This window comes from Balaenoptera borealis (assembly GCF_965194805.1).
Source record: "Balaenoptera borealis genome assembly, chromosome: 8".
NCBI lineage: Eukaryota > Metazoa > Chordata > Mammalia > Artiodactyla > Balaenopteridae > Balaenoptera > Balaenoptera borealis.
The window spans coordinates 7,657,377-7,673,964 of NC_138865.1; the positions used below are offsets into that span (position 1 = coordinate 7,657,377).

Consider the following 16,588-nt stretch of genomic DNA (forward strand, 5'->3'; position numbering starts at 1 on the left):
ATAAGGATTCTCCTTTGCCCTCTTGGCCTTCTACTGTTCATACCCTGACGACCTTCAACTGTGGGTTCATCCAGCAACCCTCTTTGTTTTTGACCCTAAGCTACTGGAGACTGCTGGACAAAGTTGGGAAACGGAGCGACTACTCTGGTCTCTAGTATGGCTCTATAACCTTCCCTTGAGCCCTAAGCGGCTCTAACTTCCCCTCGTAGCTGTTACAAACCTCCCCACTCCTACTCTGTGCCAGCTGGTTTTCTCTGGGTCTACTTTTCTTTCCCCACCGGAGCCCAGGCATCTCTAAGTGCTGGCGCTGGTGTCTCTCTCCCTCCTGGTTTTCCCCTCACCTGATCACACACGAATCCTCACATCACATCCATCCTTTCATCACTCTCCCTCCCTGACCCCCTTTCTCATTTCTTTCAAGGACAACCTTTTTTAAAATAAATATTTATTTATTTGGCTGCGCCAGGTCTTAGTTGCGGCACGCTGGATCTTTTTTTTTTTTAAGTTGTGGCATGTGGGCTCTTAGCTGCAGCATGCACGTGGGATCTAATTCCCTGACCAGGGATTGAACCTGGGCCCCCTGCATTGGGAGCTCGTAGTTTTAACCACTGGACCACCAGGGACGTCCCTCAAGGACAACCTTCTTGAAGAGCAGAGCACACTCACTGCCCCCTGGGCTCCCACCCAGTCCTCAGCCCCTGCAGACCGGCTGCCACTCCGCACAAATGGCTCTTTAAGGTCACGACCTCAAATTCGACCAAATTGAGGTCATGACCTCAAATTTGACCAACCGTCAAACTCGAAGGCCTCTTCTCCGACGTGTGCACCACTGGCTGCCCCCCGAAGTTCCTTCCTCCTGTTTTATCTGATTTTCCATTGGCTTGTCTTCTCTTGCCCCTTGAACAAAAGACCTTCTAAGGTTCCCCTGTGATCTCCATCCTTCTCATGCCGCATGATCGCCTTGTTAACCTTCTCGAACCGACCCTCAGCTCTGAGGAAAGCTCCCAAATCCATACCTGCAAGCCTGCACTTGCGGGGAGCCGGGCCCATTTCCTGGCTGTGTTGTCCCCCCACTTGGGTGCAGGTGCCTCAAGCTCAGCACTCAGGGTCTGTCTCCTCACGGAACCTGCTCAGCTCCCGTGACTCTCTGTCTCAATGGCGAGGCGGGGGCAGCTTCCTCCAGCTCTCAGCCCCCTCCCTCCCTCGTTCCCACATCCAGTCAGATGATGCGTATGAGCCCATCACCATGGTGACCCTCCCATCTCTTCTTCTTTCCACACCCACGGCTGTCTCTAGTCCTGTCGCTGCTTTTCTCAGCAACTGCAACAGCATTTCCCCGTTCCTACCGATCGCAGTGGGTGTCCACCCGCACGCAGGCTGTGACGCCTGTCCAGCCCTCCCCCTCTTGTACTCCAGACCCCGGCAGATGCTGACTTACGGGAAATGGCCTGTCTGGGTACCATCTTGGCCCTGCGCTGATGCCTGCCATAAGGTGGCTTTCCCCGCTGTGGACAACTCCCGGTGACTTCACACAGACAGGTGTAAGGGCGCATGTGCACCCTTCTCCCTGACCTGCTCCTTTTAAATGGATCCATCCAACCAACCCAAGTCCTCAACGGCACCTTCACAAAGAGCTCCGTTACGTACGGTGAAAGAACCTTTACTGCCAAATAAAGATGACAACATAAAGTAACAAAGAGCTTTATTTTCATGTCCTGGTTTCTTCTAGGTTTTGCTAACCACCTGGACTCCTGCACTGCTGAGCACGTCAACAGTCACAAACACGTCACCTTGGGGAGGAGACCAGTCGCTTTTTCCTAAAGCCCACGGACACAACGGGAAGGTGGCCAGCTCCCTGGTCCCCCCGTTTCCCCTCCTTCTCCTGGCGTCTCCGTCCCGTGGGAAGGGTCCAGGCAGGAGGCTGAATCCGAGCACTGCTCTCCTGTTACTCCCTCCTCATCCCTGGATCCCTCTTGGGGAACCAAGAAGGATAATTCCCTTTTCCTGGTTCTCAAATGGAGGGTCTTAACACCAGCCAATGTTTCAAAACCAAAACCAAACCAAACCAAACACCTGCAAAGCAATGCTGGCACAGCTCTCTTCCACTGGCTCTCGTTTTCGTTGCCCCACTGTCATTCCGGGAGGTTTCCCCTTAACTGCCATCACGATTTGCCTCATCTGTCAACAGTGGTGGAATTAGATAGGAACAATTAACCAAAACTAGAAAAGAACAAAATCGGACCCTGTGGAAACTGCCTCAGCCTGAATGCCGGTGAGATGAACACCAACAGTACCGGCATCCCGACCCCACCCCCCCAATTCCTGTCCCCAGTCCCAAACCCTGCCCACAACCCCTTTGGCGACACTCAGGCATCACGGTCCCTCAAGGGCAAGGCTCTGTGTAGAAGGGGCCCGAGCGCCCTAGGAGGGCTCCACCTGCTCTGGCTCATCCGGTGACAACCTGGGCTGGCACTGGGGGCACCACCACGTGAGCCTCTGCAAGCCCCCCGGAGGCCCCAGTGCCTCCTTCACGACCTGGTGCCCAGCAGGGCACCGCTCCTTCTGGTAGATCTGCGTGTGCTGCTGTCTGCCCTGGAACTTGTCCCGCAGCCAGCCTGCACTGAAGGCCACCACATGGTCCACCAGGGCCTCGAGGCGAGGAAGACCCAGGAGTGAGCCGGGAGAAAGCGGGTGGATCCCAGCTCTGAACAGGGCCTCGTTCTTAATGATGTTCCCTGGAAGACGGCAGGGAGGGGCGAGGGAAGGAAAAAGGACACGTCCATAAGGAAAGCCGGCCACAAAATTAACAAAACAGAGCACAGCTGATACGACGGCAGCGGGGAGCGTCTCACGAAGATCCAGCGCGGCTGAGCAGCTCTCGGGCAAGCCACGTACTGAATCAGCCGGCCCGTCTGCGAAGTATTTGCTAACACTTACCCTTTAGGTTGTTGTGAAGACGAAATGACGTAAAACTCACGCGTGGCCCATGTTACAGCAAAGAGATTAACAAGAGGGGCTCTGGACCCGAGTGCCTGGCTGTGAGTCCCGGCTACCTGACCCTGGTGAATTCCCTGCCTCCTTGAGGCTTCCGTTTCCTGGTCTGTAAAGCGCAGGGGAGGTTCCCTGGTTTTCGTGGGCAGTAAATGAGAATTCTCACACACACGTACAAATGCTGAGCACCGTGCTGGTATGTAGAGGGGAATCAATAAATCCTGGCTGTTAGGATTAATTAAAATGTCAAGCATGACGCCTGAAATATAGAAAGTGTTTAGGAGGTATTATTATATTACTTTCCTACTCCTGCCTCATTTGCTGTGAAGTCAACCTCGACCTCTCCGTCCAGAATCAGTAAGTTTCTTCAAAATGTCCCAACAGTGCACTTTCTTTAACCTCTACCAGGCATTTGTCACAGTCTATCTTAAGCTCCAGGGGGCTGAGTCCATGCTTGCTGGGTCACTAACAACACTCTCCTTCAGGAGAGAAGGGGCTCGGTGGAGGCCAGGCGTTCGGCACGTGTGGAGCAGATGGACGGACGGGTGAAAAGGCTGCTCTTTCCAAGAGCTTCACAGTCACACAAAATTTCTCTCTACAATTCGCCAGCAGACTACCTGCTTCATATCTCAGCTGTGCCCTTAGAGCAATGTGTCTTTTGCTTTTGTTTCTTCATCTGAATGAAGGGAAAACTAGTAAGTGGCCATCCTGGGGAAGAGCAGTAAGGATGAACCCACGAACCTGGCACAGTGGAGTCACCTGAAAAATGTCGGCTGTTCTGATTATCGTTTGTAACAACAGCCGGTTACACAGCATTTCTCTTGCTAATTTACCCCAAAGGCCACTCCTGGAAGCCTGTGCTCCTCTGGGTGCAGGGTCTGCGTTTGTCCTACTATACTTAAATTAAAAAATAAATTAAAAAAAAAAAAAGGATGGAGTGGACGTGACCCCTGCACTCTAGAAGGTCATGCTCCAGTGCGGCTATCAGGCCGACTACGACTGATAATGTAATGAGCGTCGGAGAGAAGTTAGACATGGCCTGATCTACTCCCTCATTTTAAAAACGAGGTAAGTGGAGCCGAGGAGCCCAGGTGATCATCCAGCATCAGACACCTGCGGTGGGTGCCAGTTTCCTGCCTCCTGGACGAGGGACTTTTTCATTAAGTCGGTCAGTGGGACCACCCTCTGCCATCAGCCATACCTAAGCCTGAGAAGTATCTCTGGTCCAACAGCGTATAGCAGACGGGCTGTTCCCGGCCCAGAGCTTCCAGGGCCTGTCCTCGATGGAACTTTTCTGACAAGATGTCAGAGGTGGGTCTGACCACCGGGGAAGAGGAGCTCCACACCATCTGACAGTTATAGAAGGCCAAGAAGCCGCCCCCGCCGAAGTGCAGGACCAGCCTGGGAAGAGAGGAGAGGTCACAGTGCACAGGGCTATGACAGTAGCATCAGGTCTCACGTGCACACACAGCTCCCACTCCGCTCAGGATAATCTGGGGAAGCTAAGGTCCCAGAGGAGAAAAGGGATGGCTCTGCCAGAATTGTTAAACTCTCACGGCCAAATGGAGTAATTAAAAGAAAATGTATACTCTCTCCTTTTTTCTGATCATAACAATACGTGTTGGCAGAAGGCAACTTGGGACGTACAGAGAAGTCTCAAGTTCAGGAGGTGTGGCTATGGCACAAAGCAGGGCTTGTGAAGGACGGAGGACAGAGAAACCGACGCTAAGGAGGCAGCTCTCCCAGTCCCAGGCAAGACCTACCAAGAAAGACACATACACACACCGCCCCTCCCCGGGCTTCCTGAATTCCAGGGACACAGGAGAAACCTCATGAACCCTGAGAAGCAATAACGGGTTACTCTGTAAGGGGAGAGACTCGGGCTGCAGCTGGACTCCAAGACTCACGTATCTGACCTGGGTGGTATCTTATGTGAAAGTAAAGGGACAGCTTGAGAGGAACAGGACTCAGAAAAACACCTACGCATAGTACCTGAGGTAATTACTCAAGGAAAAGTACATCCCAACGGAAATTAAATCAGCAAGGATCTCAAGATGAGGGGAGATGGAAAGGACGGATGGAAAGATTAGCACTGGACTCTGTCACGTCTATTGTGAGATCCGAGTGGCCTGCAATCGTTAACAGTGCATCTGTAATCCAAGTGTGAGGAAAAGATTCTCAGAACAAAAAGACACCTACATTAGTGTGTTTTTAATATTAATTAATTTAATTATACATAACTAACAATGTAGTTAATTAACAATCTGGAACTAAAATTCTAAACTATCTCAGCAGACACAAGAGATGGGGTAGAAATGACAGGAAAGTACAGAAGAAGAAATATTTTAAAGGTCTCATCTCAGAGGGAGGGGGGAAGGAGAGTGAGCAAAATATCAGTGTTAATAATAAGGGAGAAGATTATTAATTTAATGCTATTAAAAATTTGATAGTTATTAACTCAGGGAAAAAAACAGATATCATTTAAAGATAATATTATTACCAAAGGAATAAAGATGAATAGCAGTACTTCCAAATTAACAGAGGTTTAAAAAAAAAAAAAAAGGAAGAAAAGAGACTTCCCTGGTTGCAGAGTGGTTAAGAATCCGCCTGCCAATGCAGGGGACACAGGTTCGAGCCCTGGTCCGGGAAGATGCCACATGCTGCGGGGCAACTAAGCCCGTGCGCCACAACTACTGAGCCTGCGCTCTAGAGCCCGCGAGCCACAACAAGAGAAGCCACCACAATGAGAAGCCCGCGCACCGCAACAAAGAGTAGCCCTCGCTCGCCACAACTAGAGAAAGCCCGCGCGCAGCAACGAAGACCCAACGCAGCCAAAGATAAAATTAATTTAAAAAAAAAAAAAGGAAGAAAAGAAATGTGATAAATCCAACAGAAAAGAAGAAAACAAGGGACAATAAAACTACAAATGAAAGAAAATCCAAATAGCACAGTTACCCCATTTCAAAACAAGGAGTTTGCGTCTGACTTTAAAGAGATACAAAAGCCTGCTATTTACTGTTTATAACAAGCATACCTAAAATAAGTGAAAAAACAGACCTACAACTAAGTGAAAAAACAGACCTACAACTAAGTGGAAAAAAGACCAGGGGGTGAGCCACCAAACACAGAGCGGCATTGTTAACATCAAGAGAAGCAGAATTAGGGCTAAGGGCAGAGAGAGGGTCCAGGACTGTTTAATAATGAAGCTGCAAAGAACCTTTGAGAGTCAGGGACCCTGATGCCTGGGAGCAAGGGCAGCAAAACACAGAAACAAACACGAAAGACAAGGAGAAACTCTATAAAACCACAACTAGCCTGGGGGACTTCAATGCTCCTCTTCCCAAGTTTTGCATATTAAACCAAAAAAAATAAGCAAAAACAGAGAAAATCTGAGCTATCAAAACAATAACCTGCTCTTAACATTTACAGAATGTTTTTCTTTTTTTGTTTGGTTGGTTTTTGTCAGAATGTTTTACTTTTAATGAACATTCTATCTTCATTTATGTACACAAAATGTAAGCAAAGATCAATTATGTGTTTGGCTGCAAATCTGGATGCCAAAAGTAGAAAATTTACAGGCTGCCACCCTGATCATAATCCAATAAAAAAATTAAAACAACAAAAAAAACCCCAAAAAAATGACCCCAAATACTCAAAGACTTGAAAAATTAGGAAATACTCTTCCATATGGATAGTATACACAACTATTATTATTTATTTGAAGGACCTACAAAGTAGATAAAACTCAGGCAAGCCTAATAAAGAAAAAAAGGGGGCGCGGCAGCCAAAGCAAAATATGCAACATGGAAGGAGTTATAACTTGACAGGAAGAGATTCAAATATAAGTGAATGACATGAGTTCACCATGTGGCAATAAATTTGAAGGCCTGCGGGACCAGCCTTGTTAGTGGAAGAGCGTTCCAATCGCCCCGGCTGGTGACCGAGTCTGGAATCAGCCCACGGGCCCAGCTTCGGGCCATGAGAGGTTTCCTGGGGGTTTCGGGGAAAGCTCTCCTTGCTCATCTGAACTTTAGAAATGACCCTCTCTCTCTTCTCTTCCTCTTTTCTTGTGTGGATATAAGGCCTGGAACTGCAGGAGTCTCCTGCTGCTGGTCTAAGGACAAAGCCAACAATGTGGCAAAGTGCAAAGTCAGGAGAATCACAAGAATGTGAAGCCAAAGGCTTGGACCTGCGTCAACACCAAAGCCCACACTCCCTCTGAACTTCTAATTATGGTTGACCCCTGAACAACTTGGGGGTTGGGAAGCTGACCCTCTGAATAGTTGAAAATCCGCGCACGTAACTTACAGCCGGCCTCTGTATCCACGGTTCCGTATCCATGGAGTCAACCAACCTCAGAGTGAGTCATGTAGCAATGTAATATTACCATTGAAAAAATCCCCGTGTAAGTGGCCCTGTGCAGTTCAAACCTGTGTTGTTCAAGGGTCAACTGTCTGTGAGTCAAAAAGATCTCACCATTCAAGCCAGTCTGAGTTGTTTTTTTTTTTCTCTCTCTCTTTTTTTTTGGCCTCACCACGCGGCTTGCGGGATCTTAGTTCCCCGACCCGGGATCAAACCCAGGCCCTCGGCAGTGGAAGCGCTGAGTCCTAACCACTGGACTGCCAGGGAACTCCCTCTCTGAGTTATTTTTATAGTCCCAAGCATCTTACTGGCCTTACATCATACCATAAACAAAGACTGTAGTTCTGGACATCAAAAAATATGTAATTATGAAACTAGAAAAGTGTTTTGATTTGGAGGTAGAAGGAGCCTTCTTTAGCGAGAGGATAAAACTTAAGAGCTATCAAGGAAAATACCGACCACTCACTACATACAAACTAAAAATCCTGAATGCCTAAAGGCACAAACACCATCAAAGGACACAGACAGGCTGGAAACACTAGCACCACACATCACAGAGGATAACACACAGGATCCGAAAGCCCCTACAAATTGATAAGAAGTACACAAAAAACTCAGTGCTACCATAAGAACGTTCATTCTCTTTGACCAGCAATGATTCCTCTGGGAATCTACACTAAGGAAAGAATCCTGAACATGGATAGAGGTTTCTGCACTGATATTCTCCTCAACATTAACAGACTGAAAACTGGGGCAATTCTGTCCCTAAATTCAGAGAGCACTAGTCAAGCCATAAAATGTTGTTCAGAGGCCTCCCAGCCTCAAGGGCTGTGTTTGTTGGGAAAGTACTCCCCGCTCTCTAAGCTGCCAGGTGGTCCCCATCCCTCTCTGGGTGCAGACCACAGTCGACCTGCCATCTCAGTGGGCAGAGAAGCGGGTTCTCTCTCCTAGGCGGCGGGCTGCTGGAGACCACCCAGCGTGCCCGCAGAGCCCGGCCCAGGCCCGCACAGTGGAGCCCTGGTGAACCCCACAGACCCCGCACAGCCGCCGACACTCACAGCCCACGGCCTGCTCAACCACGCCTTACCTTGGAGAGGGGTCTCTCCAGTCACCCCTCTTGTTTGCCTTCTTCGCTCTGGAGAACTCGTTCACCCAAATGCTGCCAAACAAACCAAAGCTGACCTGCAGCCACCTCTCGGCACCTCCTGCAGGGCTGTCTCCCCACAAACACTGCAGGCCATCATCTCCACTGGGGACAGCATCGTCTCCTCCTGGGGACCCGGAGGACTGGTCAGAGACTTCCTGGTGGTGCCCGGCCTCTTCCTTCCACTCTTTGTGTAGAGGCGCTGACAGTGGGTTGTTGCCAGGGCACACGATTTCTTCATCTGGATCAAATCTAAGGAATAATTTCTTTCCATGGACCTAAAAAAGATGAACATGATCTAAGGCTCTGCTATAGACTTATTTGTGTCCTCCCAAAATTCATGTGTTGAAATCAACCCCCAGTGTGATGGTGTCTGGAGGTGGGTCCTCCAGGAGGTGATTAGGTCATGAAGGTAGAGCCCTCATGAATGGGATTAGTGCCCTTATAAAAGAGACTTCAGAGGGCTCCCTCAACCCTTCTTCCACATGAGGACACAGCAAAAAGATGGCTGTCTACAAACCAGGAAGTGGGTCCTCACCAGACACTGAATCTGCTGGCACCTTGACCTTGGACTTTCCATGCTCCAGACTGTGAGAAATAAATTTCTGTTGTTTATAAGCCACCTGGTGTGAGGTATTCTGTTACTGCAGTCAAAACAGACTGAGTCTTACCCAGAAAGGGGAAGACTGGAAGAGATGTATATAGACATTTATCCTAATGCAGATGTCTCCCCTCTTGCCTCTTCCATGAAACTTTCCCAGCTTGAGTATTTGGGACTTGCCTTTTGCTTTTTGCTCCAGTCGTGTGGGCACTTAGTACATGGTTCTCAAAGTGATTAGAAGCAAGTGGAAGTATCAGATCAGCAATGAAATAGATGCACGCTAGATGCAGGGCCACCCTAGAATACCTGAGGGGAAATACTCCCAATTTTTTCATGAATTAGCTAATAAGTAAATACTAATTGTCATTCCTGTATTCAATTCATAATACTTTTTCTTTGTTAGAAATAATCAACATACATACACATACACACCACAAATTGACAGCAGCTAAAGACAACCCACTGTAAAATTCTGTAGCCCTCACCACCCCCCTGAAATTGGATTTGATAGAAGGAATGGCCACAAGAGACCTCACGATAAAAAATGACGATCAGTACGATTTCAGTAGAAGAAAATGAAAACAGAAAATGTGTGTAAAAGAATGTTCCAGCTACTGAGTATTCTATTTTCATATTGCTAGTCCTGGAAGGTAATGTGTATATGGCCCGATTCCAGGATAAGCCTGTTCTGCAAGACCCGAAATTCAGGCAGTCTTTCCAAGAATTAAAACCGAAACATCTGGCATTAATAATGGAAATGCCTGTGATACTTTGACCACCAAAGGTACATACTTAAAGATCACAGTTCTGATGAGATCTCCAATTTGTCAATTAGTATAAAAACTAACAACTGGAGCAGTCTTTTGAAGCCCTCTCCCCAAAAGAGGGCATTATCTTTCTAAATAATTCCAGAATAACTTAACTGCAAATGTGAGCACAGTTGTTTGCTGCCACACATCAGAAATGGTTTAACTGAGCTTACATAAAAACCTGAGCAAGGAATAAAGTAGGCATAAGAGAGTTTGCTCCAGACAACACTTTCTCGATGCAACTTCACCCATGTTGGTATAAGGCTGATGAAAATATTTGTCAGATGACCCTCAAGGTCAAAACATTTACCAGGTCAAAAGGCCTAGGTCGGGAGACCCTTGCACCCTTCCCAACAACGGCAATTTCCGCCGTCCCTCTTTTAAATTCCTCTGACACTATGGTTAGTTCAGTTCTAATTGTTAACTGGGTTTATACAACGTGCCAGGCAGTGTGCTAGGTGCTGAGGGCCACACAGATGAGTGAGTCTCTGCTCCTTCCCTCAGGGAATTCAGGATTTAAAAGGAATGAAGTTCTGAACCAGGTTACAACAGGGATGAACCTACGAAACATTATGCTCAGTGAAAGAAGCCAGTCACACACGGCATGATTCCAAATATGTGAAATGCCCCCACAAAAGGCAAATCTGTAGCACAGAAAATAGAGTAAAATGGTCGCTTAGGGCTGGGGGTGGAGAGTTGGGGTGAAAGGGAAAGGACTAATGGGCACAAGGCTTCTTTCGGGGGTGATGAAATGTTCTGAAGTTGATTATGGTGATGGTTGCACAACTCTGTGTCAAGAAACTGAATTGTACACTTGAAATGGGTGAACTGGATGGGATGTGAATTACACCTCAGTAAAGCTGTAAATATTTTTTAATTGGAGGACTGGTATAAAGTCTAAGTACGCAGTGGGATTTGATCTCCAGATGTCCCACCCACCCAGACTAGGATGGGACAGAAACATTAACAGGCGGAAAGGACTCAATATTTACCTCCCACCCATAATGCTTTCTTAGGCAGCTCTGGAGTGTGTGCTCTGCAAAATGAGAGGCTAAAACAAAAGAGAAGATGATATGGGACCAAGTGTGGAGAGACTGCTGGCTGCCTCCCACTATCCCTCACTCCCCTCTTCCCTACCAACAAATCTACCGATTTCAGGAACGTCAACATGCTCAGCTAAAAACCTACGTCTCCCAGCCTCCCTTACAGATGGGGAAGCCAGTGAGATTGTGCAGGAATGGTCAAATGTGGTTTCCAGGAAAGCTCTTTAAAATGGATGAACCAGTTTCCAGCTCTCTCCTGCCTTTTCTTCCTGCCTGGAACGTGGATGTAATGGCTGGAATCCCAGCTGCCACGTTATCATCATCATCATGAGGATGAGGGCTACACCCCAGGGAGAGAAGAGCAGGAGCTTGGGCCCCAGTGATATTGTGTCACTCCTACACCACCCTGGACCGCCTCCTCTGGACTTCCTATTATGGGAAGGCGGAAAAAAACCCTCCTGACTTGTATAAGCCACTCTTCTGAGTCTGTTATGAGCAATTACACATAATTCCTGACATAGAAACTGGAGAGCTTATAAGGAAGGACAGTGAAGGGCCATGCCAGATAAACAGCTGGCACAGAGTGGAGCCAATTTTCCTCTGCCTCACGAGCCCACCCTGCTCATTCCACCTCCATTTTTTTTTTTTTTTTTTTTTTTTAAATTTATAACTGTGTTGGGTCTTCGTTTCTGTGCAAGGGCTTTCTCTAGTTGCGGCGAGCGGGGGTCACTCTTCATCGCGGTGCGCGGGCCTCTCACTATCGCGGCCTCTCTTGTTGCGGAGCACAGGCTCCAGACGCGCAGGCTCAGTAGTGTGGCTCACGGGCCCAGCCGCTCCGTGGCATGTGGGATCTTCCCAGACCAGGGCTCGAACCCGTGTCCCCTGCATTGGCAGGCAGATTCTCAACCACTGCGCCACCAGGGAAGCCCTCCCACCTCCATTTTTGAATCTGTAACTGATTTTCAAACCTGAAATGCCCTTTCTTCTCCTTCTGACCCACTTAAGTCCTCCATCCTTCAAGGTCCAGCTCAAGTCCCATCTCCGTCATGAAGGCTTTTTCTCCAGGCCACAGGACCTCTTCTATGTCGAGGCCCTCAGCTGGGCCTTTATCACACGCTCCCTTCCTCCATTCATTGTTACCTAACAGCTTCCCATTTAGGAACACAGGTCCAAACTTCCAAATTCAACTCTCAGATCCTGAGAATAAGACCCACGGACAGAGGCACCAAAAGGGAGCCCACTGATGGGGACCCACTTGCCAGGCAGCTCCCCAAGGCCACCTCCCTTAGGCTTCTGGGCTCCCAACACTGACCCCTGCCTTGGTTTACTGGGAAACCAGTGCCCAGATCCATCTCAAGGCTCCCCTGCCTCACATTCTTCTGTCCACTCAGCTACTGAGTAAATATTTTCTGCAAGCCAGCTCTGTGAAGGCAGGTGCTAAGATCCCGGCCTCTGGGACCCAGAGACAAAGGGACATTAATCCTGTTCTGCAGGCCAGTCTGGACAAAGAGTCCAGGTGCTCTCACGGGAACAGCACAGACCTGGAGGTCAGGGGGCCTGTGCTCCAGTCTCTGTCCCTTGCTAGCTAGGTCGGCTTGGGCTAACCACTCCCCCTCCCTGAGCCCCACCTCCAAATGCAGAAAACACACATGAAGGTGTAGCAGACCTCTCACAGACCTCTTCCAGTTCAAGAATGGAACACCCATGAAGGTGTAGCAGACCTCTCACAGACCTCTTCCAGTTCAAGAATGGTTTTATAGCCTGGTGTGTGTGTGTGTGTGTGTGTGTGTGTGTGTGTGTGTGAGAGAGAGAGAGAGAGAGAGAGAGAGAGAGAGAGAGAGAAGGGCAAGGTGGAAGACAGAGAACTAGTATTTACTGAGCACCTATTATGTGCCAGGCATAAAGTCTGCTTAATTCAACAATTTTAACTGGTAGGTGTTTATCCCCATTTTACAATTCTAGCAGACACTAGAGCTAAGAGGTTATGTAACTTGCTAAGAAGCAGCAGAAATCCTTGGTTTTTCTACCGGCAATTACCAAATGCCTCCTAAGTGCCGGGCACTCAGTTAAGTGCCAGGAATACAATATTGCTGAGGTCACAGCCCCTGCCCTGTTTACTTGTCTCCTCCACTCAACAGGCAGGACAAATTCAGCAGTGAGCGTCCAAAAGGAGGTATAGGGCGCCCGGGAAGCACAGCAGAGTCTCTTCTCCAACCCAGAGAAGGCAGGGCAGGCTTCTCAGAGGATGTGATGGCAAGGCTAAATCCAGAAGGAGACCAGGAATTACCATGGTAACATGAAGGGACAGGAATGGGGGTGGCGCTGGGAGAAAAAGGAAGACCTGCCCACGCAGGGCAGCAGCACGCCAACCATGAAGGACTGTGAGAGGAGCTCTAGATAGTTCAAAATGATTGGAGAGAGATCTGGGGCAGGGTGAACTGCAGGCCAGAGAGGGAGGCATGAGTCAGACCACAAAGAGCTCTGCGAGCCCCTTAGGGCAGGGGTCCCCAACCCCCGGTCCCTGGCCGGGCCTCGGCCTGTTAGGAACCGGGCCACACAGCAGGAGGTGCGCGGCGGGCGGAAGAGCGAGCGAAGCTTCATCTGCCGCTCCCCATGGCTCGCATTACCGCCTGAACCATCCCCCCCCCCCCGACGCCCCTGCCATCCGTGGAAAAATTGTCTTCCACGAAACCACAGGTTCCTGGTGCCAAAAAGGTTGGGGACCGCTGCCTTAGGGAATTCTGACTCATGCTCACAGCAAAGATGAGTCAGGCTGAAACCCAGATCAGAAGGCTATGCTCTTTCCTCACCTCCCTGCCGGCCCCATAGAATGAAACACGGTTTCCAAACAAAGGTGCACATCAGAGTCTGCTGGAGTCATCACAACCGCTCCAGACGCTGAACGTGAATACCCAGCTCGTGCACATGTATTTTTTATAGTTCCGCAGGCCACTGTGCTGCTCACCTGAGGCTGAGAAATGTCAGAAGGGGAGCTGCGTGGAGTCCCAGCGTGCTCGCCTCAGGCTCGAGGAAGTGACAGCATGGAAAGTTCTGAGATAAATTTAGGGGCGGTACAGGGTGTGCTGACGGAGTCGGCCCGCTGGGGTGAGCTGTGGAATGAGCCCGTCAGAAGACGCTGCACTCACCTGGGTGTCCTGCAGCCACAGGGATTGGAAGCCGGCAGGGTTCAGCTTCTTACTGCTGCCCCCTGTCTTGACCACCTGCTGCCCCACGAAGGGGGAGACCAGATGGTGAAACTTCCTCACAGACGGTCCCTCTGGCATCCCTGCAGGCAGAAACGTGGAAAAGAGGCCGCTGACTTAGCTGGTTTCTCTAGAATTTCTGATGGGTGCCAAGCTCCAAGCAGCCGTTTTTGGGGTTTTTTTTTTTTTTGCCATCAACTTTAAGAGCATATACGGCCAAAAAGGGAACGTGGCTGGGAAGGTGGGGTCGGATCAAAGAGAAAGCCCCGGTGTGGGAGGCTGTGAGCCAGCTTCCCGAGGAGGGCTGCCCCATCCCATCCCCTCTCGCCTTTCTTCAGGAGCACCAACACTGTGCCAGGCATCACACCACAAGCGCCCTCCGCTTTGATCCCGTGGCAGCCTGAACGGGAGCCCACCCTTGTTACTCGTTTCCTGGACTGTGGTCCCTAACTCATCTCCAGGCTTTCTCTGTCCTCCTTCTGCCTCCCCAAAGCAATCATTCCAGCCCACTGCTGCTGCTTTATCTCCTCTCTTTCCGTGGAGAGATGGTCGAGGTAGAGGAGGCTGTAAGGGACACAGACACAGATGCAGATCCAGCCCTGCCAGGACCACCCTGCTAGTAGCAGCACGGCATATGTGACAACAATGCAGAGCTCAGAATCATGGCAGGTGCAGACACAGGGTCATGTCAGGTCAGATCAGGGAGAGGCCACATCTGGCTTACCTAGGGAAGATTATCCCTGGTAACTGAGAAACAGCTGGGGTTCCATTTTAACCGTGATGTAGGGTGACCTGTGACCCCCATCTCCTCCTGCCCAAATCATCCAAGTTCACTGCGAGCTTGTGCGGGAGGCATTCATGTGTTTGAGCCTGAGTGCTCGGCACCCCAGCTTCTAAGACACAGAAGGCATTCCCCCCACCCTTACCCTACTTATCCACCTGTTCCCTCACCTGCGCAAGACTGCAAGTTATGATGAAAACCCAAAGAACTAAGCAGTTTCCTGGCACAGTGGTAGCTACTGCATTTCAGTAATTCTAAGTAATATTTTAAAATCTCTGAAATGGCGGTGCCTCTTACAGTCCATGCTTTCCCAGAGTTTAATTGGCAGCACGTTCCATAATACGTATTTTTAATTTGATGGTGCTTTAGACTCACTAAAATGTAGTACAACTGCCCCTAATCAGACCTTCAAGTCACTCGAGAGGCTCTCCTGACAAAACTGCGGGGCTGCAGGAAGACCGGCCACCGTGCAGCCGACCTGAACCTCAACCAGCTCTGTGCCCTGTCTCTCCAACCGTGGAAGTTTCTGGAAAAGCTCCCCTCTGAAATGCCTCTGATGCTTAAAATCTTTCGACACAAGGGCATGTTTCTTTCTCGGGTTTATTTATGGAAATGGAAAGCTGGGCAGCGAGCGGCCTCTACCACAGCCTTAAAAGATCAGAAGCCGCAGGGACACAGGTCCCGAGGGGACACCCCGCGCACGCTCGTTAGCCGCGCGAGGCTGGTAAGGGGCTGGCTAGCGGACCACACTGACGGAGGAGGGGGCGTCGCCGGCGTCCTCTCTTCTCAGCACGTCACCGCCGCCCCCGCCCCCGCCCCGGGGAGAGTCTAAAATGGCTGCTTTGCCCAGCGCCTTCTCGGGGTGATGGGGGGAGAAGCGGACGCAGAGACGGGACTGACGGTCACTGCAGGAGCCTCGGTCGGGCGGGGGGGGGGGGGTAATGTTAAAAAGTGGTAAACAGCCAAAATAAAAAGAAAAATTCAACCCGGGCTGCGGGTTTCCATGAGGGACGCTTCTAAAACGTTCGGTAACTGAGTTTTCACGCCGGTAACAAGGTGACGAGGGTAAAGCTGGGGAAAGCCCTGCATTTCCGACGGGGGGCGGGGGGACCCGCCACCGCCGAGGACGCGCCGCTCCGCCCCCTCCCCACCCGCGCAGGTCCCGCGACGCGGCAGGGGGACTCGCGGCGGGACTTACCGGCTCCCCGCCCGCAGACCCCGGGACCCCAGCGCCTGCGAGGCCCGCAGACCGCCTCCGCGCGGGCCGTGGAAGACCCGGCGCCCGGCGTGCGCGCGGGTTGCCCCCGGGATGCGCGCGGCACTCTGTCGTAGGCGGGCGGGGGAGGCGTGAGGGGAGCGCGGCTCTGACTGGAGGTGGGGAGTGGGTAGAGCGAGACTCCTCCCCCGGGGGGTGGGGTAGCTCGGGGCTCCGCCCCCGGTGAGCGTAGGAGGCGGGGCTCGCCCTGCGCGGGTGGGGTTTGGGATTCCGTTGTCCAAACAGGTGCGGGGCTCTGTCCTGGGAGGCGGGAGTGGGGTTTCGCCCTTGGGAGAGGCGGTGAGGGTGCGGAGCTCCTCCCCTAAGGAGGTCGCTGGAGGCTGGGCCAATGCCGAGTGTCGCGGGTAACGGGTGGAGAGAGAGTGAGTCAGAGCAGAC

General features: G+C 50.6%; 1 protein-coding gene and 1 long non-coding RNA gene across 3 annotated transcripts; one reads left to right on the forward strand and one right to left on the reverse strand.

The window, feature by feature from the left end:
- Positions 1-1,685: 1,685 nt before the first annotated feature.
- Positions 1,686-16,284, reverse strand: NEIL2 (nei like DNA glycosylase 2). 2 transcript variants are annotated; one of them, XM_082403598.1, is made up of 7 exons: positions 16,133-16,284; positions 14,097-14,236; positions 8,441-8,775; positions 4,193-4,392; positions 2,437-2,735; positions 2,074-2,178; positions 1,686-1,790 (listed from the first exon to the last, which is right to left on the reverse strand). In XM_082403598.1, exons 2-7 carry the CDS (start codon positions 14,232-14,234, stop codon positions 1,776-1,778), a joined length of 1,092 nt encoding a protein of 363 aa, XP_082259724.1. In that variant the 5' UTR covers positions 14,235-14,236; positions 16,133-16,284; the 3' UTR covers positions 1,686-1,775. The 2 variants fall into 2 exon arrangements, with proteins under 2 accessions (XP_082259724.1, XP_082259723.1); XM_082403597.1 differs by having other exon boundaries at positions 1,686-2,178; positions 16,133-16,282.
- LOC309634074 lies at positions 8,785-13,990 on the forward strand. The gene is made up of 2 exons (XR_014247836.1): positions 8,785-12,605; positions 12,661-13,990. It is a non-coding gene; the product is annotated as an uncharacterized lncRNA (long non-coding RNA).
- Positions 16,285-16,588: the final 304 nt, after the last annotated feature.